At 45.7% G+C, this 26,295-nt stretch overlaps 1 protein-coding gene across 1 annotated transcript in view; it reads right to left on the bottom strand.

Annotated features, from left to right (window-relative positions):
• Positions 1 to 26,295, bottom strand: part of LOC144501878 (membrane-associated phosphatidylinositol transfer protein 3-like) — a 291,482-nt gene that overhangs the window by 162,155 nt on the left and 103,032 nt on the right. The window contains exons 4-6 of the mRNA XM_078225920.1: positions 25,711 to 25,900; positions 13,194 to 13,313; positions 11,616 to 11,800 (exon numbers count right to left, since the gene is read on the bottom strand). Coding sequence (XP_078082046.1) covers positions 11,616 to 11,800; positions 13,194 to 13,313; positions 25,711 to 25,900 — 495 coding nt within the window. The remainder of the gene's footprint in view (positions 1 to 11,615; positions 11,801 to 13,193; positions 13,314 to 25,710; positions 25,901 to 26,295) is intronic.

Here is a 26,295-nt window from a genome sequence, read left to right on the forward strand (position 1 = left end):
GCAGAACCTGGCTATCAGTTTCTGCTCCGCGACTCTGCGCTGTCGTGTGTCGCGAAGGCCGCCTTGGAGAACGCTTACCCGAATATCAGAGGCCGAATGCCCGTGACCGCTGAAGTGCTCCCCAACAGGAAGAGAACAGTCTTGCCTGGTGATTGTCGAGCGGTGTTCATTCATCCGTTGTCGCAGCGTCTGCATAGTTTCCCCAATGTACCATGCCTCGGGACATCCTTTCTTGCAGCGTATCAGGTAGACAACGTTGGCCGAGTTGCAAGAGTATGTACCGTGTACCTGGTGGATGGTGTTCTCACGTGAGATGATGGCATCTGTGTCGATGATCCGGATCATCGACACAGACGTGCCGGATCATCGACACAGATGCCATCATCTCACGTGAGAACACCATCCACCAGGTACACGGTACATACTCTTGCAACTCGGCCAACGTTGTCTACCTGATACGCTGCAAGAAAGGATGTCCCGAGGCATGGTACATTGGGGAAACTATGCAGACGCTGCGACAACGGATGAATGAACACCGCTCGACAATCACCAGGCAAGACTGTTCTCTTCCTGTTGGGGAGCACTTCAGCGGTCACGGGCATTCGGCCTCTGATATTCGGGTAAGCGTTCTCCAAGGCGGCCTTCGCGACACACGACAGCGCAGAGTCGCGGAGCAGAAACTGATAGCCAGGTTCCGCACACACAAGGACGGCCTCAACCGGGATATTGGGTTTATGTCACACTATTTCACATAAATATTTCTGCTTTTTTCCTCCTGAGTCTTTATCATGCGATCCTAGAATCAGAATTTATGTCACACTATTTGTAACTCCCACAGTTGCGTGGACCTGCAGAGTTTCACTGGCTGTCTTGTCTGGAGACAATACACATCTTTTTAGCCTGTCTTGATGCTCTCTCCACTCCCATTGTTTTGTTTCTTAAAGACTGGATTAGTTGTAAGTATTCGCATTCCAACCATTATTCATGTAAATTGAGTCTGTGTCTTATAAGTTCTGTTTGTGAACAGAATTCCCACTCACCTGAAGAAGGGGCTCAGAGCCTCGAAAGCTTGTGTGGCTTTTGCTACCAAATAAACCTGTTGGACTTTAACCTGGTGTTGTTAAACTTCTTACTGCACTGACCTCCATGCAGAGAAAGACCCCTCCACAGCCACTCTCTGCCTTCTGCAGGCAAGCCAGTTCTGGATCCACAAGGCAACAGCCCCTTGGATCCCATGCCCTCTCACTTTCTCAAGAAGTCTTGCATGGGGGACCTTATCGAACGCCTTGCTGAAGTCCATATAGACCACATCCACCGCTCTTCCTTCGTCAATGTGTTTGGTCACATTTTCAAAGAACTCAACCAGGCTCGTAAGGCACGACCTGCCCTTGACAAAGCCGTGCTGACTACTTTTGATCATACTAAACTTCTCTAGATGATCATAAATCCTGTCTCTCAGGATCCTCTCCATCAACTTACCAACCACTGAGGTTAGACTCACCGGTTGGTAATTTCCCGGGCTGTCCCTGTTCCCTTTCTTGAATATAGGGACCACATCTGCAATCCTCCAATCCTCCGGAACCTCTCCCGTCTCCATCGACGATGCAAAGATCATCGCCAAAGGCTCCGCAATCTCCTCCCTCGCCTCCCACAGTAACCTGGGGTACATCCCATCCGGTCCCGGCGACTTACCAACCTTGATGCCATTCAATAGTTCCAACACATCCTCTTTCTTTATGTCCACATGCTCGATCCTTTCTGTCCACCGCAAACCAGCAGTACAACCACCCAGATCCCTTTCCACCGTAAATACCGAGGTAAAGTATTCATTAAGCAGCTCCGCCATTTCTAACGGTTCCGCTCAAACTTTTCCCCCTTCACCTTTTAAGGGTCGTATGCCTTCACATCTCATCCTTTTACTCTTGACATATTTGTAGAAAGCCTTGGGATTCTCCTTAATCTTACCCGCCAAGGCCTTCTCATGACCCCTTCTCGCTCTCCTAATTTCCTTCTTAAGCTCCTTCCTACATCCCGTATACTCCTCTAAATCCTTAACACCTCCTAGCTCTCTGAACCTTCTGTACGCCTCTCTTTTCCTATTCACCAGGTTCATCACAACCTTCGTGCACCACGGTTCCCGTACCCTACCAACACCCCCCTGTCTCATCGGAACGTTGTCATGCAGAGCTCCAGCCAAACATTCCTTGAAAATCCTCCACTTTCCTTCGGTACTTTTCCCCAAGAATGCCTCCTTCCAATTTACCCGTCTAATTTCCTCCCTGATGACACTGTATTTCCCTTTACTCCAGAGAAACACTTTCCTAGCCTGCCTGATCCTATCTCTTTCCAATGCTATCGTGAAGGAGATAGAATTATGATCGCTATCCCCAAGATGCTCACCCACCGAGAGATCCTCCACCTGTCCAGGTTCATTAGCCAGCACCAGATCAAGTACAGCCTCTCCTCTAGTAGGCTTATCCACATACTGTGTCAGGAAACTCTCCTGGACACACCTAACAAACTCCTCTCCATCCAAACCCCTAGCCCTAGGGATATTCCAATCTATGTTTGGGAAATTAAAATCTCCCATCACGACAACTCTGTTATTCCTACATCTCTCCAGGATCTGTTTCCCCATCTGCTCCTCAACATCTCTGTTACTATTGGGCGGCCTATAGAAAACACCCAGCAACGTTACCGATCCCTTCCTGTTCCTAACCTCCACCCACAGAGACTCCGTAGTCAATCCCTCCACGGCGTCCACCTTCTCTACAGCCGTGACACTATCCCTGATCAACAGTGCCACTCCCCCCCCTCTCTTGCCTCCCTCCCTGTCCTTCCTGAAACATCTAAAACCCGGCACCTGAAGCACCCAGTCCTGTCCCTGAGACATCCAAGTCTCCGTAATGGCCACCACATCACAATTCGAAGCAGCAATCCACGCTCTAAGCTCATCCACTTTATTCACTACACTCCTGGCATTAAAATAGACACATCTCAGACCTTCAGCCTGAGCACTTCCCTTCTCCATCACTCGTCTAACCTCCCTCTTACCCTGTTTACATTCCTTATCTATTTGCGAGCTAACCTCCTCGCTCTCAGTCCCTCATTTCGATTCCCTCCCCCCAACCTTTCTAGTTTAAAGTCTCTCCAGTAGCCTTAGCCACGACACCACACAACCCTGCCACAGCAACCTCTGCAAGAGGTGCCGGATCATTGACACGGATGCCATTATCTCACGTGAGAACACCATCCACCAGGTACACGATACATACACTTGCAACTCGGCCAACGTTGTCTACCTGATACGCTGTAGGAAAGGATGTCCCGAGGCATGGTACATTGGGGAGACCATGCAGACGCTATGACAACAGATGAATGAACACCACTCGACAATCACCAGGCAAGAGTGTTCTCTTCCTGTTGGGGAACACTTCAGCGGTCATGGGCATTCAGCCTCTGATCTTCGGGTAAGCGTTCTCCAAGGTGGCCTTCACGACACACGACATCGCAGAGTCGCTGAGCAGAGACTGATAGCCAAGTTCCGCACACACGAGGACGGCCTCAACTGGTATCTTGGGTTCATGTCACACTATCTGTAACCCCCACGACTTGCCTGGGCTTGCAAAATCTCACTAACTGTCCTGTCTGGAGACAATACACATCTCTTTAACCTGTGCTTAACCCTCTCTCCACTCACATTGCCTGTACCTTTAAGACTTGATTAGCTGTAAAGATTCGCATTCCAACCATTATTTTGTAAATTGAGTTTGTGTCTCTGTATGCCCTGTTTGTGAACAGAACTCCCACTCACCTGATGAAGGGACAGCGCTCCGAAAGCTTGTGGCTTTTGCTACCAAATAAACCTGTTGGACTTTAACCTGGTGTTGTGAGACTTCTTACTGTGCCTACCCCAGTCCAATGCTGGCATCTCTACATCATAGCTGTATGAAGCAGCCATCTTGAGGAACCAAGTGGTCCACTTATGCTGTTCTTCCTTGTTCACCCATATTTCTGGTTCCATCTGAAAGAGCTCTCTGTCAGATCTACTCCCCAATGGGAGCAGGTGTAAAGGTGACATGGGTGCATCTCTACCCAGGTAGGACTTCATGTTGCTTTCAATGTGCCATTTTGTGAGAGCGTGGGAAGAATCTCAGCAATCTCAAACTTATAGGTACCCGAGGCCACAAGATAATGGAGTGCTATGGAAACTATGATGTGTGCATTTGGCACCAGGAGACATAATATCAGCACATGCAAAGCATCACAACACCCGCAGGGCAGATGCTAAGTAGTGCAATTTAATTTAGCTATCGTAAATAAGGTACATGTGAGCAAAGGATAATGTATGTTACAAAACAGAAGCTGTGGCCTGCCAAGCAACAGAGCTTAAAAGACCAAATAGTGATAGCTTAATCTACCTGGAATTTGTTAACTATGAGATTGTTACAGTTCTCTCTGCCACGTCATTCTACTGGGACCTCTGCATGTGTCTCTGCAACATCCCAGTCCTCACCATCACCATCTCCTTCCCGCCTTCCTCATCGGAAGTGACATCTCAATCCTTCATGTCTTTCATCACTCAAATGGCAAGTAACATTCACGCCAGACAATGATCACCTCCAACAAGAGGGAATCTAACCATCCCCCTTGATGTTCAATGGCATCACCATCGCTGAAGCCCCCACTATCAATATCCCAGAGGTTACCATTGATCAGGAACTGAACTGGACCAGCCATATCAATACTGTGGCTACAAGAGGTTAGAAATCCTAGGGTGCGTAACACACCTCCTGACTCCCCAAAGCCTGACCTCCATCTAAAGGCACAAGTCAGGAGGGTGGTGGGATATTCTCCACTTGCCCAGATGAGTGCAGCTCCAACAACTCTCAAGAAGTTTGACATCATCCAGGTCAAAGCAGCCTGCTTGATTGGCACCCCATCCACAAATATTCTATGTCAAAGCATGGATTAGGGTCTCTGCAGCAGAAGGCAGGATATGGCTGAAGCAGGTAATGTTGCTTAATGGATGAGCAGACCAAACTTCCTTACTTCTCAGTTTAGCTTGCTAGCCAAGGAAGCTGAAGGAATCGAGGCTGGAGAAGCACGGTTGTGTGTGGGAGCCAAGAGAAGTTGGCTCTGGTTTTTCAGAGTGAAGATGGATGAAATTATGGTTCTTTTGAGTCACAATGTCAGACAATGAAGGCCAGCAGTAAGGTAGAGATAATTGTTATCAACATAAAGATCCCAAGCAGCCAAATGATATTACTGACGAGTAACTTGTAAATGTTAAAGGAGGGGATAGATGGAGATCTATGGTGCAGATTTCTCTTTGAGGTGATATACTATCAACTATGTAATAGCAAAGATCCTAATTGAGGGCCTTTAAAATAGACTTGATGGAAGAATTGGGAAGGTTAGAATCGAACCGTGTTTGTGGAGATTGAAGGTCTCCCTCAAAGTAAGACTCCAAGGTTACTCTCATTGCTTTCATTGTTGAGTAAATGAACAACAAACAAAATACAAATGGTGTACTATATGCACCGTGAAGCCTTTAAGATTTTCTGTGCTAAAATGACAGGACCTCACAGGATGAACATAGCTATTATACTGAGTGATTCAGCCCCTGAAAATCCACAGGACCATCGACAAATCCTGCCCTAATTCTGGGAGGCATGCATCGGAAAAGACAGGAATTAGGCAATGAACATGTCAGACCCAAACATCTGGATTGCCATGGAGCCTTGTAAAGGGCAGTACCTCCCACACAATACCATCAGCACGGATGGGCGGGGGGTGCTGGACTGGAAGTGGGGTTCCCCCATTCTGGGAGTTTCTATAACCCATTTCCTCAATGGGTCTGAATCCTTCACTGATGGTTGTGTATCTCGTGGAACTAGGTGCGTTAGAACACCAAAGAGAATGTGGGTCCCCCGAGAGAGCTGAGGTTGCGACAGTGGTCTGGACCTCCAAGAACAGGCAAGTTGTCCATTTAAATAAGGCCCCTAGATAAGGAAGGCTGCTTTAGGCAATCTAACATTCTTTCTTTTGGTGTGGGACTCAATGCTCCCTGTCCTATTCACCAATGTTCTGTGACAACCTGCGACTTCTTCAGGAGACCAAGGATATGCCTCTGTGGCCTGGCTATCTGCAATACACTCGGTCTCCTCCTGGCTGCACAAACTTTGACAGAATCAGTGGCTGGGGTTCTGGACAGCTTCATCTCACACCTCAATCTGTGGATTCTCAGCTCCTCAAATGTAAGTAAAGCTGCAATTGGAGTTCAGAAAGGAACCGAGATCGGAATGTTATAAATTGATCAATTTTATGAAGCGGACTTCCACTGCAGTTTAAAAGAACGATTAGGAAGAAATTATGGTCCATGCTACAAGTGATGAATTTTAAATTTTCTATATAATGCCAAGGACAATAAATTGTGGCTGAAAAAAATTGTAAAAAAATATATATAAATGACTTGTAGTTGTTTCAATGGATTCGTTAGAAAAATCATAAAATATACTAGTGCGATATTTTAGGTAAATTGATGGTAAATCATCTGGCTGTTAAATTATATTCCTAAACTGTCATTTTAATATTGAAAACACTACAAGAGCTAATACAATAGTAATGTTGGGTGGATTTTAATATAGGTTTAGGGAAAAGGGTATCAGAAAAGTATTTTATGTGAATGGAATTTGATGCTGATATTTAAAATTTCATAATATATCACGTTTATAATAATTGTTCTATCATTCTTCTTGTTGTTAAATCTCATTCATATATTCTCAATGTGAGACAAGGACATCAAGCTTCTCTGGTTAGATAAGATCATGTTAGAATTGATGATAATACCAATGTGTTATGATGGTGAGATAGAGCCAGATTTTTTTGGAGTTGGCAAGACTCCACAAACCTTAATAATGCTCGGCAGAATCAACATATGGAAGCCCCACCCCCAAATCCAGCTGGTAGGGAAAAGAGAGCAGGCTTGATTTACACAGAGGTTCATTTTTCTCATCTCCCCATGGCTCCTGAGGTCCACCAACAGTAGATACTGGGCAAGCTGGCACTGAGTTGGCATGGGGTGGGCATAGGGGTAATGTGGAGTGAGTGGGAGGGCTTAAGGGCTTAAATGTTCCTAAAGTAACTAAGAATCCAGAAAGCCAAGGTGGTTGCATGAACCCACCTCCGTGTTCTCCTAGCGTCTGCCTCTGGGTCAGCGAGCCTGGATTTCATCGCTTACCAGCTATCAGGAACAAAAATCTTGTGATTCAGGGCACAGCGTACTGAGGCGGCTATGACAAGTCTGGTTACCTGCCTCAGTTGCTAAAATCCAACCCTATGACTAGAATGATTTGCTGAGGTCCTATTGGTTACATTGAACTGCTTAGACCAGAAAAGATGCAGGAAACTTTCTGAATGGTAAGTTGCACATTGAAGCTTCAATCACGATCAGCTTGTCATTGTACGTTAGAATCCAGAATCCAAAAAGCATCAAGAGAGTTTGAGGCATTTGACCACGGCTGTACACTCAGATCTCCAGCAAGATCACTTATTGCCAAAAGCATCAAGAATTTCAGGACCGCCATCCAAAAATATCCGAATACAAATGTTCAGAATGTGTATTTCTAGCATTTTTAATATCTTTGTTCTCTTGTAACCATTAGTTCAGCTTTCTAACCAACCCGAATGTATGGTCCAATTAATTGACCAAACATAATGGAACAGAGTGAGTGATACAGCACAATACCCCAGGGGGGAAAGTTCTAAGTTTATTTATTATTGTCACATGTAGGCTTACTATAACACTGCAATGAAGTTACTGTGAAAATCCCCTAGTCGCCACACTCCGGTGCCTGTTCGGGTACACTGAGGGAGAATTTAGCGTGGCCAATGCACCTAACCAGCGCGTCTTTTGGACTGTGGGAGGAAACCTGAGCACCTGGAGGAAACCCATGCAGACACGGGGAGAATGTGCAGACTCCATACCGACAGTGACCCAGGCTGGGAATCGAACCCAAGTCCTTGGCGATGTGAGGAAGCAGGGCTAACCAACTGTGCCACCCCCAGTAGGAAGTAGGACTCCCGTCGACAGTTTCACTATGTATGGAGTTCCTGATCTCTCCCGAACTGTCTTGGAAAAGGGATTGATGAGAAATAATGAGATAGAAATGATTCTTTCTCGGTATTGATAGAGTTCTGCCATGTAAGCAACGTGTAACTGAAGCAACGGGTCCCAAGGATAGTTGATAGTTAGTATTCGGGCCTCATTGAGCCAACAGACCTCTTGTACCTCCACTTCAGGCAACACTTCAGTTTCCAGCTGTCTGCCTCGTTGGCAGTGGTCCCATGAGAAAGAGCTAGGTCCCGTGAGAAGGGGCTTTTGGTTCCAGCTATGAAGGATGGGAGAGGAGAGGACAGGATAGTCAGATGCCGGTGCAGTCACTGGAGTGTTGCTGCTTTGCTGAGTTCATAGGAGGTAATTCTAAAGATATTTCTGAGCTTACCCTTCACTGGCTGAAGCAGGGGCAGTCGCTGAGTCCTGGAGGCCATCCTACTCATCACTGACTAACACAAAAGGAATCCTTCAATGGGCATTAGACCCCGAATGAACATATTCAAGGAACATAACACTTCTTTTAAGCATTGACATCAAACGTTGCCGTCACAGATTGGCCTCAGACAATTTCACTCCTTCATGCTCTACATGCATTTTACACCCAACAAATGGTGCAATGCCTACCCCAATATACTTGCTACAGAAGAAAGAAAACACCACAGAAAAAGTCAACACAAACTGTTGCCCTGTCAGTTGATTGACGGCTAGCAAATTATCCTAGAAAAGGGACAAAAGTGCAGAGTTAGCGGTAGTGATAAATAGGACCGAGGAAGCAATTCTCATGAAACCAATAATGCATCGTGGAGCTTGTGTTCCAATGGTATGATCGCCAGAACGATCCGTCAACTCACCGAGGCAGAAATGCTAAAATCAAGCTCAGATTCTTTATGTGGTTTGCTCATCGCATGTGCTTTGCAGTTACTGGAGCAGCATCGGAACAGGCAAAGGTGCATGGAAGACAAATACTAAGGGAATGGACAAGACTGATGGGTTGACCTTTGCATGAAATCTGGCATTGGTTTCATTTTTAAAGTTGGTTTGAAATATTTATTCAGAGGTGGTTTTGTATTTTAAATGTTGGGAAAAGGGACGGTGCGCTAGTCGGTTAAAAAAAGGTGTAGGACAATTGGTGAATCGTAAATTGGGGTCACAGTTACTGGTATTCCATTCAGATAAGCTGTTGATGGATAGCCCAGCCAGAAATGGGAGCTAGTTTGCCTCCTCCCTTCCCCTTCCTCCAGCTCCTAATGCTCCTAGTATCTCCTCACTCGAGAGCTGGTAGCAAGGACTGAGCCCTCTTGATAGCATGCAGCAGAATATCAGAAACCTTGACACACATTATGCTGAGCGGGGCAGGGTTCCTTCAGAACTGTCCAATAACGGAAGCATTGTTTCAACATGCCATTGCTCTGCTCTGTCACATTTCATGTGGTAGCGTGACTTTCATTGCATACATGCTCAACACATGTAAACAGACTGTGCGCTAGACTCATCAGCCAGGTTGTCAGCCAATAGCCCTGGACACCTCCTGGTTTGATGTAATGGCTCAAATGGACAACCACAGAATGAACATTGTTGTCAGGGTACTGGGTTCTGACCCATATGAGTCATTGTCCAAGGTCACACGCCAGCAAGACTTTGTGAGTCCAGTTATAGGGCAGAGTTTTCACGCAAAGCAATGTGCTTACTACAGTCAATGACACTCTGTATCTCCAGTGGTTTGTCCTGGTCTCCATGGCCTCTGTTCATTCTCTCAGTCATGCTGTATTGCAAGGGCAATGCCTTTCCACTGCATCCCTGTCTGGAAAGAACTGGCTTGTACATAAGACTTGAAATCAAGAGCAACATTTTTCATGCCTGCTGATTGTGTTCTTCAAAAAACTCAGGAGAGCACCACGTTTGTACAATTGCCGCAACAGCCAATAGAACGGAATCAGGAACTGACCTGACAGAAGTTGATGATCCCTTTAAATAGAACAGGAGAGGGTCCTTTCCTTTTTTAATGCATTCATAGGGTGTGGACATCACTGGTCAAGCCAGCATTTATTGCCCATCCCTAACTGCCCTTGAGAAGATGGTGGGGAGTTGCCTTCTTGAACCACTGTAGCCCATGTGGTGTAGGTACACCCAGAGTGCCGTTAGGAAGGACATTCCAGGATTTTGACTCAGCGCCAGTGAGAAAACAGCAATATAGTTCCAAGTCAGGATGGTGTGCGACTTGGTGTTCTCAGGAATCTGCTATCCTTGCCTTTCTCGGCAGTACAGGTTGCAGGTTTGGAACGCGCTTTCGAAAGAGCAAAACTGGTGCAGTGCAAACTATAGATGGTGAATGCTGTAGATTCTTGTAGACACAGTATTTATATACTGATCAAGCTAAGTTACTGATCAATGAATTTTGATGCTGGAGGATACAGCAATGGTAATGCTGTTGAATGTTAAGAGGAGATGGCTATATTTTGTCTTGTTGCCATTTGGAAGGCACTCAGAGAGGCAGTGGCATAAGTAATCCAGAGAGACAGGGTAGTGCTCTGAGGACCTCGAATCCCACCACGTCAGATGGTGAAATTTGAATTCAATAAAATTCTGGAATTAAAAGTCTGATGATAACTATGCAACCATTGTCGATTGTCATAAAAGCCCATCTGGTTCACTCATGTCCTTTAGGGAAGGAAATCTTCCATCCTTACCTGGTCTGGCCTACACGTGACTGCAAATCCACAGCATTGCGTTTGACTCTTATACGCCCTCTGAAATAGCCAAACAAGCCATTCAATTCAAGGGCAATAAATGCTGGCCCAGCCAGTGACACCCACATCCCATACAAATGCTTTTGCTGCTAAATAGGTGTTCAGCTGCGCAAGGTTAGCTGGAATGTCGAGCTCCAAGATGACACCAGGCATCAAGTCAGCATTGGACTCTGATATCAACGTAGTAGCTCCCTGTAGTGGCTAATGCCCCCACCAATGGTGTCCTGTGTGATTTGCTTCCAAAGTGTGTGTGCGCATTGCATGTACATTATTTTGGAAGTTGAAGGGCACTCATGAAATAGTACCGTTTAAAGTTTATTTATTAGTGTCACAAGTAGGCTTACATTAACATTGCAATGAAGTCACTGTGAAAATCCCCTAGTCGCCACACTCCGTTGCCGGTTTGGGAGCACAGAGGGAAAATTTAGCATGGCCAATGCACCCAACCAGCACGTCTTTCGGACTGCATTCCGGTAAGTAGTCAGCCACCGTCTGTTGTCTAAACTCAAGCATAAAGAATGATCAATTGGGTAAGATACTGGAAAGCTGTAAATTCGGAGGGAATAATGAGTCATTGATACGGATGGGATGAATGAATACCTCAAGTCATAGTTTGAAAACATAGCCCTGAAATAATAAATTTATAACCTCCAGCTATGAATTGCTTTTCATGGCTCATAGAATAAGTATCACAATTCTTTCCCCAACATTTCTATTCAATTGTGATCTGCAACCTCTGTCACTGCTACCTTGACAGAAACGCACGATGCTGTGTTATGGTATCACAATCATAGGTTGAAGAGTCACTCTGTTTCCTTGGTAACGGTTTCCTTGGCTCCTCAGCATCAATCCCCGAGATATCAATGTTACTTTTGCTCAATCGTTTACTGGAACCCAAGTCAGATCCAGCTTCATCCGTCAAAAGTGTGTTATCCTTTCGTAGAAATGTAAAAAAAAAGCAGCGATCAGCAAACAGAATACGAGAATCATAAAAGCAAAATTAACCCTTTATAAAAAGGCAAATTACTGCCGGTGCTGGAATCTGAAACAAAAAATAGAAAATGCCGGAGAAACTCGGCGGGCAGAATTTTCCAGCCGCGCTCGCCCCAAATCTGGAAAATCCTGCCCGAGGTCAATGGACTTTTGCATGGTCCCCGCCCGCTACGATTCCCGTGGCAGGCAGGACGGGAACCAGCTGGTCCGACAGCATCTGTGGAGGGAGAATAGAGCCAATGCATCTCAGGATACTGCGGGGCAATTTGGCATGGCCAATGCACCGAACTCGCATATCTTTGGATGGTGGGAGGAAACCGGAGCACCCAGAGGAAACCCACGAAGACACGGGGAGGACGTGCAGAATCCACACAGACAGTGGCTCAAGCCGGGAATTGAACGCAGGTCCCTGGAGCTGTGACTCTTTGTCAGAGCTGATGAAGAAGTGTCACCCAGACTCCAAACGTTGACTCCATTCTCCCTCCACAGATGCTGTCAGACCTGCCGAGTTTCTCCAGCATTTTCTGCTTCCATGTGAGAATTAACCCATTGTTCACTGGGTCCTTTTGCAGAACCTGATTCTGTCTAAAGCTACCGACAGAAAATCTTTTTGCAAGTTAGACAAATATCGACTTATTCCATCGCCATTTGAAGAATAACAATTTGTTCATGTTGATAAAGAGCAAAGACACTGCGTTGTCCGCAAAGATGATTAATGTCTGCATTTGTAAAAGAGATTAAAGAAAGAAGAGAAAGTTCAGCAGTTTCTTCCCACTGAACAGTGAGCGGCTCTCATAGAGGAAATCATAGAATCCCTACAGTACAGAAGGAGGCCAGTCAGCCCATCGAGTCTGCACTGACAACAATCCCACCCAGGCCCTATCCCCGTAATCCCACATATTTACCCCGCTAATCCCTCTAACCTACACAACCCAGGATACTAAGGGGCAATTTAGCACCTAACCCACACATCTTTGGACTGTGGGAGGAAACCGGAGCACCGGGAGGAAACTCACCAAGACACGGGAAGAACGTGCAAACTCCACACAGATAGTGACCCAAGGCGGGAATCGAATGCAGGTCCGTGGAGCTGTGAGGCAGCGGTGCTAACCACTGTGCCACCCAAACCAATGGCGTCCAACGTGGGGCACGAACCCACGACCCTGAGATGAAGAGTCCGATTCTCTACCGACTGAGCTAGCCGGACACAAGCAATTTGTCACATTTAAATCAATCTCATTATCTGACAGCATTTTCCACCATTTGAATTTTGGCACTGAATTTTTTGACTTGAGTTAATATTTAATGGAATATAATCGCAAAGTTTCTGATACCTGCATACTGCCAATACTCCCCCTCCTGCTGCTGTTCTGGCTTTCACATGTCGTATGCGCACTGTAACACAAGGCATCAAATCCCAGAATACCTCCAACGCAGTCACCAATTAGACAAACCTATTGCAGATAGAACAAAAACAAATGATAATTTGCTTTTAAAAATGCAATTTCCTTCAATGGGTGTTTGAACTGAATGGTGGCCCATACCACTGTTCATACTGTTAGCCATTACCTCCAACTGCACGCGGCACATATTGGGAGAGCCAAATGCAACCATAGGTCTCTTTCTGAGTAATTACCGCTCCCCACGTCCTCAAACCCCACAATGGGAGAACCACATACTAGCTTTCATCCAGTTCAACCACCGTTCCCCATGTATTCACAGGCACAATGGGAGAGCCAAACATAATAGCAGGTTCCAGTCTATTTAATTACCATTCTCTACAGCCTTACAGCTTACACTGGGACAGCCAGATGTAATAGCAGGTTTCGTCCTGTGTGAATTATCACACTCCATGTACTTAAACCCACAATAAAAGAACCAAGTTTAATAGTAGGTTCCTCCTGTGTAATTACTGTTCTCTAATGTAGCCATATCTCACATCAGGAGATATAGTTTCATTAGACTGAATATTACACGTGTAAATTTGGGTCCCGTATCAGCAGTTGGATTTTTGCCCATTGGGACACCTTTATTTCCCTTGTAGAAATGGACAAGATGCTGGATTGCTCTCTTGCACCTCACTCCTCCCAGGCTCCACTTTTAAACTGCGGGCAGCTCTCACCACTCGCAACCAACTCCTGGGGTGGAATTTTTCTGTCCCGGAGTGGACCATGCAAAGGTCCGTTGACCTCGGGTGGGATTTTCCAGCTTGGGGCGAGCGCGGCCGGAAAATCCCACCCCACTGACCCGATCAGGTTCCTGCCTAGAGCGGGTGGGAACTCGATGAATGTTCAGGAATCCTAATCTGCATTCAATTAGCGGGCTTCCAGCCTAATTCACAGCCCTCCTGCAATGCAGCCCCCCCACCTCCCCAGCAGGAAATTCACTGGGCAGGCTTTGGTGCAGGTCCTGATAAACCTGGACTTGGCGCCTTGTACTCAGAGGGGCCACTAGACCCCCATCCCAGAGCAGAGTCCTGAAGTCAACCGTTTCCCCCCAGCCTAAACCCACCCAAGCCCAGGTTGCTTGGGGCACCCTCCCTCTGCAGCCTGACAGCAACAAAGGGTCACATGAGGACAGTACTCACATCTTTGCCCCCTCAACCCCCTTGCAGTTTAAGGTACCAGGGTGTTATTGCCAGGGTGCAGTGCAAAGCTGGCACTGCCAAGGGGTGGGGCCTAAAGGGAGGGGCTGAAGGGGGTGGGGCCAGAGAGGACCTTAACTCAGAGTGTTCCTCTGGTTGGTGGGGGGGGAGCGAAACCTGATGCCTCTTGCTAGGAGGAGGTTGGGAGGGAGGGGGTTCAGGTCAGCCTCATGCCTGCATGGTGTGGGGGAGGGGATGCCCATTCTTTCAGTGGTCAGGCGGAGGAGTGCTCCCCTTCTTACTGGGGGTCGCCATGTCTGTTGTGCGGGAGACGGGGGCCTGTCTCTCAATGCTGAGATTGGGGAGTCCTTTAAAAGTGGTGCCCTGATCTCTCTAAAGCCAGGCTGGCTGACATCTTTCTCGCTATGAATACTTTAATACTAAAGGTGGGTAAATCCCACCTGACAGGCTCTGCAAACACCAATGGGAAACACTTTGGTTTTCCCACTGGCGAAAGCACAAACGGGAGAATCCCGGCCATAATAACAGGTTTCACCCAGTCTGACTAGCAAATAACTTCTTACAATTTGAGGCCAAAATGTTGTGTAATTTCAAGAAGAATATAGATATAGCTCTTGGGCTAAAGGGATCAAAGGATATGGGGGGAAAGGGGGATCAGGATATTGAATTCAATGATCAGCCATGATCAAAATGAAAGGCTTGAAGGGCTGAATGGCCTACTCCTGCTTCTAGTTTCTATGTTTCTACAATTAAACTATCAAACGTAATGCACAGATAATATAATTCCATTGTTTCTTCAAAGTTATTTTTCATGATCTGCATGCGAAGTCCAGAAGAAATATTCTTTCATGAATCACTTCAATCACAAGTAAACTCAATAATTACATTCTCCAGACTTGCTCTCTGCTATTCTTGATCTTAAGGAGTGAACCTACCCATTAGGTACAACATAGCCATATCCCCCACCATAGCGATGGAGCTCCTATAAACAGAAGCTCAGATTCAAGATCAGTGTGAATACTGACCTGTTCCCCCCCTGGGGCTGGCTAGTTAAACTGGGTTCTCTCCGTCACGATCTAGTGGACTCCTTGATTCTTGGCATAGGGTTATGGGCCCAGGTTGTTCATCCAGCTACTTAGGAGATTCAATTTCTGTCTCCCTTCCAGTGGTCTTCAATTTTAACCTGCCCTTCTGAGTGGGCAGCAAGGGTAAAACCTTTCTCTAAATGTGCAGTGGGCTTGATGATGTCGAGTCAGCAGGTTTGAGGATGTGGGGTCAGCCAATGGCTCCAAAAGGAGCATTCAGACACACACACACATATGCACACACATGCAAACCCCACTCCCACCCACCGATTCCAATCGCAAGGCTCCACTGAAACTGTTCAAATTACCCGGGATCTTGTGTTGCCCAATTCAATAGGATTTGCTGCCTACCTTGGCCCTGTCCACTCGAATCCCATCCCATTCAATATCAGAACTAATGTTATTGTAGTGTTCAATTGTTTGGTGTTTAAGTATGTGAGTCAGTTTACTATTGATGCTCACTCTACTCGTTAAGTCTAGGTGTGAGCTTAAAGAAAGCTAAACAAAGCTGGAAACTAGCTGCTAGAAGCTGCGAGAAGCATGAGACAGCCAACATTTTAAAGCACTGCAAATAAAGTTCCTACACACACTTAACTGGTGTGTCACCTCTGCACAGCTCCGAGATATAAAATATACAGCAGTTATTATCTATTCATAAAACACAAGGTTGTCTCTAACTTCTAATCAGTACACGTATAATGAATGACATTTATTTAAGAGACTAACAGATATGCAGGAGTAAATGCCAGGTTGTCATATCATTGAAGGTGCAGGCTTCATTATAAATCAGCAGGGAAAATGTTGAATAGTTTATAACTGCCACCTGAATTTTGATGAAAATCTAGGATCATGTTAAGGATTGTCAAGTGTCCATTATTTTTCATAATATTTAGTTTGATGTTCCCAAGGATATTGTTTTATTTTTGGATTTTTACAAAAAAAAATCAGATGCTGTTCACACCAACAACAAGGGTTGATATATAACCACATCCTCCCCAATGATTGAAGCTGTAAATAATCAGTTCAAGTTGATTGGAATTTAATCTATGGATACAGGGCTACGAATGAATATAAATTATATATGGTAAATCTGCATGGTGTTACAGGGCTGCAGCGCATCTCTCAGCTGAGGTGAATCATAACTACCATGGAACAATTTGAAAAGCTATTCCATATTATCAACCTCCTAGAATCCAGATAAGTGCAAATACGTTTTGGCAAGAAGGGCAGGGAAGTTATGTGCTCCCTGTAAAACAGATGTCCAACAGGTGGGCAGCACGGTGGCACAGTGGTTAGCACTGCTGCCTCACAGCGCCAGGGACCCAAGTTCAATTCTGGCCTTGGGTCACTGTCTGTGCAGAGTTTGCATGTTCTTCCCGTGTCTGCGTGGGTTTCCTCCGGGTGCTCCGGTTTCCTCCCACAGTCCAAAGATTGCGGGTTAGGTGAATTGTCCATGGTAAATTGTCATTAGGGTCATGGGGATTAGCAGGGTAAATATGTGGGGTCACAGGGTAAAGGGTCTGGGTGTGATTGTTGTCGGTGCAGAGGCTTGATGGGCTGAATGGCCTCTTTTGCACAGTAGGGATTCTATGATAAATGCAAGGGGAGAAACAGAGAGATCTGGTAGTACAGATACACTGATCATAGAAAATAGTGCTACATGATAATAAGCCCAGTAACAAAAAAAAACCAAAACACTCGGGTACATTTCAAGAGGGATTGAATTGAAAAGTAGAGAAATTATGTTAAATAGATAAAAATACATATTTTACTTTCAGACAGCATTGACCTTTATGCTGCTATTAACACCTACTCTGGGCCCATGCTTTATTCCTTCACTACTACCATTATCACTTTCTTGTTCCATCTTTGGACATCTTTGTAATTTAATCTCCCCCACTCTTTAACCTATCCCCGACCTTCCCTTTTCGCTCCACCTGACCCTCCCCCTTTTTCAGCAACATAAAACCCATCACATTTCTGCCTCAGTTCTGAAGAAGCCATGCAAGCTCAAAATGTTAACTGCGTTTCTCCCTCTGCAGATGCTGCCAGACCTGCTGAGTGTTTCCTACGCTTTTTGTTTTTTATTTCCCATTTCCAGAATCCCGGAGGCGGCCATTCAGCCCATTGAGTCTGCACTGACTCTCCGACAGAGCATCTTACCCTGGCCCTGTGCCCGAAATCCCACATAATTACCCTGCTAATTCCCCTAACCTATAAGGGACAATTTAGCATGGCCATTCACCTAGCCAGCACCTCTTTGGACATTTTGCTTTATTTTACGTGAAACGTAGGTTGTAAATACTCAGCAGGTCTGGCAGCATCTGTGGAGAGAGCAACAGGCATCTGGAAATGGCAGACATCCTGTCAAGGGAGTTGGGGAGTCAAGCTCACTTCAATGGACACTGGAACATGGGGAGACAGACATACAGCCAATAAAGAGGATGTTTCCAGAGTCACTGTCCAGTTAAAGACAGCAACCCCAGGAGCTGACAGTCCAATCAGATTGTTGGAAGTCCTGCAGCTCCAGGCAGAGGGTGCCTCAATGGCAGGGCATCCTCATAGACTTGTAATTGGAGTTGGGGGATGGTGAAGGGGGAGGGAGGGGGGCACTATTGCCATGAGAGTGGCCATTGTCACCAGGGTCTCTCTGTGGGCCATGGAATGTCGAGAATGGAGGGCCACACCACTCAGAACCTGGTGGGTGGCTGCCAGGTTTCACCCAATCATCGCCCCATGTAGCAGTGGGCCTCCTGACACAGGCAATAAACCACTAGGCGGCTCAAATGGTGACTGATCTGTCAACTCTCCCGCTATTGGCAAAGCCGCAATTGTTGCAGTTAAGACTCTGAGTTCCCTTCCTGATGCCTTTTCCCACTACTTTGCCAGCCTTTCTGCTTCCCAAGCCACCTTCAAAGGGCCCAGAAAATTCCGGCCAATGTTTCAGATCCATAACCAATCATTGACCTGATGTAGTCATATTCACGGAATCACACCTGAAAAATAATGTCCCAGATACCACCATCCCCATTCAGGAAACATATCGCCGTTGCTTCAATGTCGTTGGGTCAAAATCCTGGAACATCCTCCTCCTATCAGCACTGTGAGTGTACCTACACCACCTGGACTGCAGTGATTCAAGAAGGCAGCTCACCACCATTTTCTCAAGGACAATTAGGGATGGGCAGTAAATGCTGGTCTCACCAGCGACACCCACATCCCGTCAATGAATTTTTAAAAACCTGAAACATTAACTCTTGTGTCTCTCCTGATAAATTCTGCCTGACCAGCTGAATATTTATAGATTGCTCTCCTCTTATTTCAGGTTTCCAGCATCTGCAGTATTTTGCTTTTATGTTAAAGTTGCTTTCAGTATACGTAGAACCTCGGTTAGACCACAGTGTGAACAGTCCTGGTCCTCACGTCACAAACCCTGGAGGAAGTGCAAGAAAAGGTTTACGAGAAGGATATCAGAACAAACAGACCATGCAGAAAAGTTTCAAGGGACTGAAACTCTTTTCTCTAGAATAGTGACAATTAACAAAAAGAGAAGAAAACCTAATCGGGCAATTCAGAAGAAAATTCTTAACAAGGAAGTGGTTAGAATGTGAAATATATTCCACAAGGATGTGTTGAGGCAAATAGCATTAATGTCTTCCAGGAGAATTTGGATAAACACAGGAGGGAGAAAGGTGTAAGAGGATATGCTGATGGAGTGATGGGGTTAGGTAAGGAGGGGTGGGAGGCTCACATACAGCATAAAAATAGACATGTCTTGTTGGAACAAGGACTTCTTTCAATGCTGTAAATCCACTGCCATCCTTTGTAATCTTTAATTGCCTTGCAGCACAGTCCAGAATGAGTTATTTTTAGGGATTGCTAAACTCAGCTGCTTCTTAGTTGCTGTCTCAGTAAAAGCTGATTCTCTCATGGTATTGATGTTCAGAAAAATATCTCCTGTCATAGAATCCCTATAGTGCAGAAGGAGGCCTTTTGGCCCATCGAGTCTGCGCCAACAACAATCACACGCAGGCCTTATCCCCACAACCCTACCTATTTACCCTGCTAATCCCCCAGACACTAAGGGGCAATTTAGCATGGACAATCAATCTAAACCACACATCTTTGGACTGTGGGAGGAAACCGGAGCACCCGGAAGAAACTCACACAGACATGGGGAGAATGTGCAAACTCCATACAGACAGTTACCCAAGGCCAGAATTGAACCCAGATCCCTGGCATTGTGAGACAGCAGTGCTAACCACTGTGCCACCATGCCACCCAGTCAAGGCAAGGGTCTAGTCAATAAATGGGAGGATATTGAGAGGGATAGAGGAAGTGAGAGACCTTGGAGAGCATGTACACAGATCAAGGTGGCAGGATAAGCAGATAAAGGTGGCAGAGAAGGCACGTGGAATGCTTTCCTTCATTGCACGAGGCATAGAATACAAAAGCATGGATACAGAGCTGGAACTGTATAAAATGCTGGGTGGGCCACGGCTGGAGTTTTGTGTACATTTCTGGGTCACCACATTGCAGCAAAATTTAATTGCTCTGGAGAGAGTACAGAGGAGATTTACAAGGAAGTTGCCAGGGCTGGAAAATTGCAGCGATGCAAGGTTTGCTTTTCCTCAGAACAGAGAAGCCTGAGGGGTGATTTGATTGAGGTGTACAAAATTGAGAAGCCTAGATGGAGTGGACAGGGAAGATGTTTTCTCAAGTGGAGAGTTCAGTTACCAAGGGACACAAATTTAAGGCAATTGGTGGAAGCATTAGAGGGGATATTAGGAAAATGTTTTTCACCCAGAGCGTGGTAGGTGTATGGAATTTGCTGCACTCAACTCAGTTAAAGAGTACCCAATCTGCACCTGAATTGCTAGACTCAGTGCTCTAAGTGTGACTAGAACGGATGGCTAGTTTTCTTGAGCTGGCACAGGTACGATGGGCTGAATGGCCTCATTCTGTGCCGTAATGGTCCTCATGGTGAAAGCTAAGTCCTGGAATGCATATCATTAACTTGAGGCATCTGCATCTTGGGATCCCTATTTCCAGCGCCAATATTTTTTAATGAGTCAAGGCTCAAGGTGGGTTTAGTAGCGAGGTGACTGGGGTAAATAAACTTGCCACAATGACTTGGATTTTTATCTAGCAATTATATGAAAAGAACTCAGGTGCGTTTAGGCATTGCTTTAAATATACTATTGAGCATAAAATCCTATACAATGTGTTCATGGAATAATAGAATTTTATTAAATACATTCTTCTTCAAAAGGTTAGCTGATCATTCCGAGAATTTTCAGCAGAAATGGTAAATCCACGCAGAGAGAATGAAAGGCATCACACGTGATCAATAATCATCTAACTGAATGCGAGAGCAGGCTTGACAGTTCCTGCTCCTATGATAAGGTCTGATAGAGCAAAGGTTTATAAAATTATTGGTTGCGAGTTCCCGGGCCATAACATCCTCGGAGCAGCAATCAGCACTGGATTGTCACTTTGCGCCTAATTACTTAGGCCTCTCTCGCCAGACCTTTCGACTCAGGCCTGGCAAGATCCAAGCAGTGAAGCGCGTCCCCGATGCCAAGTGTCGAAGTGCAACCGAGTTGGATTGAAGGATGGCCCAGCACCTTTTTTTACGGCACTCACTGCCCAGGGTGTAGGGTAGGGAGGGGTGGTTGAACTCAGGATTGGGAGGTTGGGTGGTCTGGGTCTTCGGGTTGTCTGGGCCTCGGGGTTGGGGTCAGATCAGGTCAGGCTGGGGTGTCAGACCTGCGGGCGGGGAAGATTTGAGTTGCGCCTGCAGGGATTCAGGTCAAGGCAGGTTGGGCTGGGTCAGTGGAGTGGGTTCCTTGTGAGGGGTTGTGGTCCAGGAGTTTGGAGAGGCCCCTCAGGATGGGGGTACAGGGATCAAGGGTGGGGAAGGAGTCATGTGGGGGGAAGGGGATGTGCAGTCTAAATTTTTACCATAGTTTCCCAAAAGTTAGAAGAGGTTTTTATTCTAACCTTTTCTGGGTAGCTATTTGTGTAACAGCCACAACCATCCAAAGTTTGTGATTTAAATCACATTTTAAGATGCGATTTAATTGCCCCAGAGGAATTTGCAGTTCTGGGCAATAGCTGTGTAAACTTTTACCTGCTAAGTCCGAGAAAAACGCCCTAGCATATCTTTGGGGTACTCACCCTATCCGACACTAGGGAGCACAGAGCGGAACTGTGGCACAGTGGTTAGCACTGATTGTGAATCCCAGTTGTGACTATTGGTTTGGTTTGCAGGTTTTTAGCTGGATTTTTCAGTGTTGAGCTACCTGGTTAACACTTCAGCTTTGGTAGATGGAGAGCTAGCACTGCTGTCTCACGGCGCCAGGGACCCGGGTTCAATTCCCAGCTAGGGTCACTGTCTGTGTGGAGTTTGCACATTCTCTCGTGTCTGCGTGGGTTTCCTCCGGGTGCTCCGGCTTTCTCCCACAGTCCGAAAGACGTGCAGGTTAGGCGCATTGGCCATGCTAAATTCTCCCTCAGTGTACCCGAACAGGCGCCGGAGTGTGGCGACTGGGGGACTTTCACAGTAACTTCATTGAAGTGTTAATGTAAGCCTACTTGTGACACTAATAAAATGAACTTCTTTTTAAAGGAAGATACAGCCCCACACCCTAAAGCTATCCCTCATCTAATATGGTAAATCCTTCACAGCCGTCAAGCTTTGGATGCCTGGGCTTCAGATGTTGGTGAAAACAAATCTTTGGACTGAAAGAGGTCACTTGATCTGTGATCAAGAAGCAAAATACTGCAGATGCTGGGAATCTGAAGTAAAAACAGCAGCTTAGATTGCAGCTTTGGAGAGAAGGAGGCAGAGTTAATATTTCAGACACATATCATACCTTCGTCAGAGGGTCATAAAAATGAAACGTCAATCCTATCTTCCTCTCTCCAGAGATATCGCCTGGCTTGCTGAGTGTTTCCAGCATTTTCTCTGCTCAACACAGTTCATTGCTTCATTGGCATCAGCCTTCAGTTACTGTTAACTCCAGATTCTGAGATCGGAATCATTATTGTTTTGTTTCAAGCAACATTCGAAAGGACTAATTGTCTTGAATAAATATCTGGGGTTTGAGTTGAATTTTTAACTAAAAAATGAAGAAACAACCACAGAAAACTCACATTTCCAAATGAGAATTAAACTGGCTTTGATGATCCAGTTGCTTCTATAATTCGTATAAAATTAATAGTTTCCGTTTTTATTTTTTTTCTCCAGCATTGAGTATCCAGCAGAGTGACTGATGGACAGCTCCCAGGAGAAATGTGTTCTTATTCAGTGTGCTTTGATCAGAAGCAGCATTGTGTCATGTGATGTGAACAGCAATGATATTTTGACTAATTTAGTTGAACTGTGCAGAGAAATATCTATATATATCTCAATTATACTGACACAAAGTAGTTATGCATTATTCAAAGGGCTCTGAGGTTCCAAGGTTATAAACATGCTCCCGACTGCCTCGGCCTTTGAAGATGAATTTGGTTAGTTTGTACACACAGCGGGAAACAGAAAATCAAAGCCAGATTGTATCCATTCGAGACAAGCCAGTCTTGTCTCCTCTTGGAGTGAATCACAAAGAACGTTGACTCATAAAATGGTTACAGCACAGGAGGCGGCCATTTGGCCTGTTGCATCCTTACTAGCCCACAGATCCAGTCAGCTAGTTCCACTCCCAAGCAACTTCCCCTTCTTTCCATCCACCCAAAACAAAACTGCGACCACCGTTATCTCCAAAAGACTGTCTTAACCTCCAGGGTTTGCTTCCTCTCATGATGGGATTCTGCCCAAAACACAGGGCGGGGTTTTCCAGCCCTTCCCACCAGCGGGATCTTCCAGTCCTACTGAAGGCGCGACCCCCGACGGTGGGATAGACAGGACATACAAAACGGCAAAGGCATCTGCAGAACTGGAAGATCCCGCCAACGGCCAATGGCAAATCATCTCTTAACACCGGGAAACACGTCGCGGCGGTGTGGGATGGGGGTGGAATCTTATTTGGGTCCAGTCAGGGATTGGTTGTTGGGTGGCCAGGTGGTGGTTGGATTGCCAGGGGTGGTCAGACCAGGGTAGCCGGGGTTTGATCTAGGTGGATGGTCAGGTGATGGGGGGGAGGGAAGTTGGGTGTTCACAGGGTAGTTGGGTGATCGGGGAAGGGGTGGTCAGGTGAGGCACACGTAAAACAAGGGCAAGTGAAGTGAGGTGCATGCCGATTGCCAACAACATTGACTGTGAGAACCGTGTGCTCCCTCTGCGTCCAAAGTGTAAATATTTCTTTTGCTTTTACCATTTGAAGTTGATGATTGTTTCATTAACATATAAATGATTAAGAACTTTCTATAACTCATTATGAAATATTTGACATATATTAAAAGTATTTGATCTCATTCATGAGGTCATGGTTAGGGAACAAGCCTGATTTCAATCTTGCGGCCCACTGAGATGGAAGGAGGGCCATTCATGTGACTCACTCAATAACTTAGGTAGCCCATCAGTGGTGAAAAGTCAGAATGCTGAGTTAATGCATAATATTGTTCCTAACATTACCCATCTCTCTGATTGTGCAGGTACATTAGAAAATATCAGACCAGAAACAAAACTAAGAGGTGATCTGACCGGAAGTCCATGAAATTAACATCTCTCAATCCCTCAAATATTGACTAAATTCTGCTTTTCCACACGATCTGTTTCTGGTTAGCCCATTCCAAACATTCACAATCCTCTGTGTGAAGTAATATTCAAATTCTCTTTTGTGTATTAATAAAGAAATAATGCTGGGAATGTTATCTAATCACAGCTGCTTCACTTAGCTCCCACATCTGTCCATTCTTCCATTAGCTGGTAAAATCCCCCACTTTTTCAGGACACTCAGACTCGCTGGGCTTGTCAATGACAAATGAATCTCTCAGGGACAGTAAAAGTTGAATTAGGTCCTTGGTATGTATAACTGCAAGTTCTGTGAAGTGTGGCATGTCCACTGCATTGTATCTTGAACTGAGTTCATAAGTTCACAAGGTATAGGAGCAGAATTGGGCCAGTAGGCCCATCGAGTCTGCTCTGCCATTCGATCATGGCTGATATGCTCCTCATTCCCATTTTCCTGCCTTCTATCCGTAACCCTTCAACTCATTACCAATTAAAAATGTCTAACTCCTCCTTAAATTTACTCACTGTCCCAGCATCCACCGCACTTTGGGGCAGCGAATTCCAAAGATTCACAACGCTTTGAGAGAAGTAGTTTCTCCTCAACTCTATTTTAAATTTACTACCCATTATCCTAACACTATGACCTCTTGTTCTAGAATGCCCCACAAGCGGAAGCATCCGCTCCATGTCTACTTTATCCATGCCTTTTATCATCTTATATATCTCAATTTGATCTCCCCTCTTTCATCTAAATTCCAGAGAGTATAGGCCTAAACTGTTTAATCTCTCTTCATATGAGAATAGGTTTACATTTTGTTATAACTGTATACAAGCGGGGAGGGGGGGGTAGCGGGGAGGACACTTTAAGTGTGACTCATTCATGTCACCTCAACAGTTATGGTGGGGTCTGAACAATTAGAATCATAGAATCCTACAGTACAGAAGGAGGCCATTCGGCCCATCAATTCTGCTCTGACCACAATCAAATTGAGATATATAAGATGATAAAAGGTATGGATAAAGTAGACATGGAGCGGATGCTTCCGCTTGTGGGGCATTCTAGAACAAGAGGTCATAGTGTTAGGATAATGGGTAGTAAATTTAAAATAGAGTTGAGGAGAAACTACTTCTCTCAAAGGGTTGTGAATCTTTGGAATTCGCTAGGCGATTCGATAGGCAGGCCCTATCCCCGAACCCCACATATTTACCCTGCTAATCCACCTGACACTCGGGTCAATTTAGCATGGCCAATCAACCTAACCCGCACATCTTTGGGCTGTGGGAGGAAACCGGAGCACCAGGAGGAAACCCACGCAGACACGGGGAGAATGTGCAGACTCCACACAGATCCGAGGTCGGAATCGAACCCGAGTTCCTGACGCTGTGAGGCAGCAGTGCTAACCACTGTGTCACCCATTAAAAAAAAGAGAGAATATTAACCATCGCTGTTCTGTGCTGGGACGCACTTAGAATCTAATACAAACCTGGCCATTGAATCCGATCCCATCCTCAGACTTGAGAAACTCGCTGTAAATCTGATTGGCTCTGCTAATGACTGTTGCGACTGCGTCCTGATATTGAGGGGAAGAGATTGCCAGCAGAGGCAGTGCAGCCAATGGAATGTGGTCCTCACTACTGCTCAGGCAGCCATCGTCATAGCTGTATGGGTTTAAGCTGCAGAGGAAAAGAGAAATTCAAATTCAAAAATGCTGAATGGGGAAAAAAAAGCCTGTTCTTCACATCTGATCTCAGATTACAGTAAGAAGTCTCACAACACTGGGTTAAAGTCCAACAGGTTTATTTGGAATCACGAGCTTTCGGAGCGCTGCTCCTTCATCGGGGCACTCGCCTGATGAAGGAGCAGCGCTCTGAAAGCTTGTGATTCCAAATAAACCTGGATTTTAACCCATTTTTGTGAGACTTCTTACTGTGCCCACCCAAGTCCAATGCCGGCATCTCCACATCATGGTGCTCGGGTTCTGCCGCTTAAAACAGAAACTCAAAAGCAGCTATCTATCTGCATCAGTCATTGTATCTCGACTGACATTTCCGCAACTGTATTTCCTGGA

This window comes from Mustelus asterias, chromosome 12, assembly GCF_964213995.1.
Source record: "Mustelus asterias chromosome 12, sMusAst1.hap1.1, whole genome shotgun sequence".
In the NCBI taxonomy this organism is placed as follows: domain Eukaryota; kingdom Metazoa; phylum Chordata; class Chondrichthyes; order Carcharhiniformes; family Triakidae; genus Mustelus; species Mustelus asterias.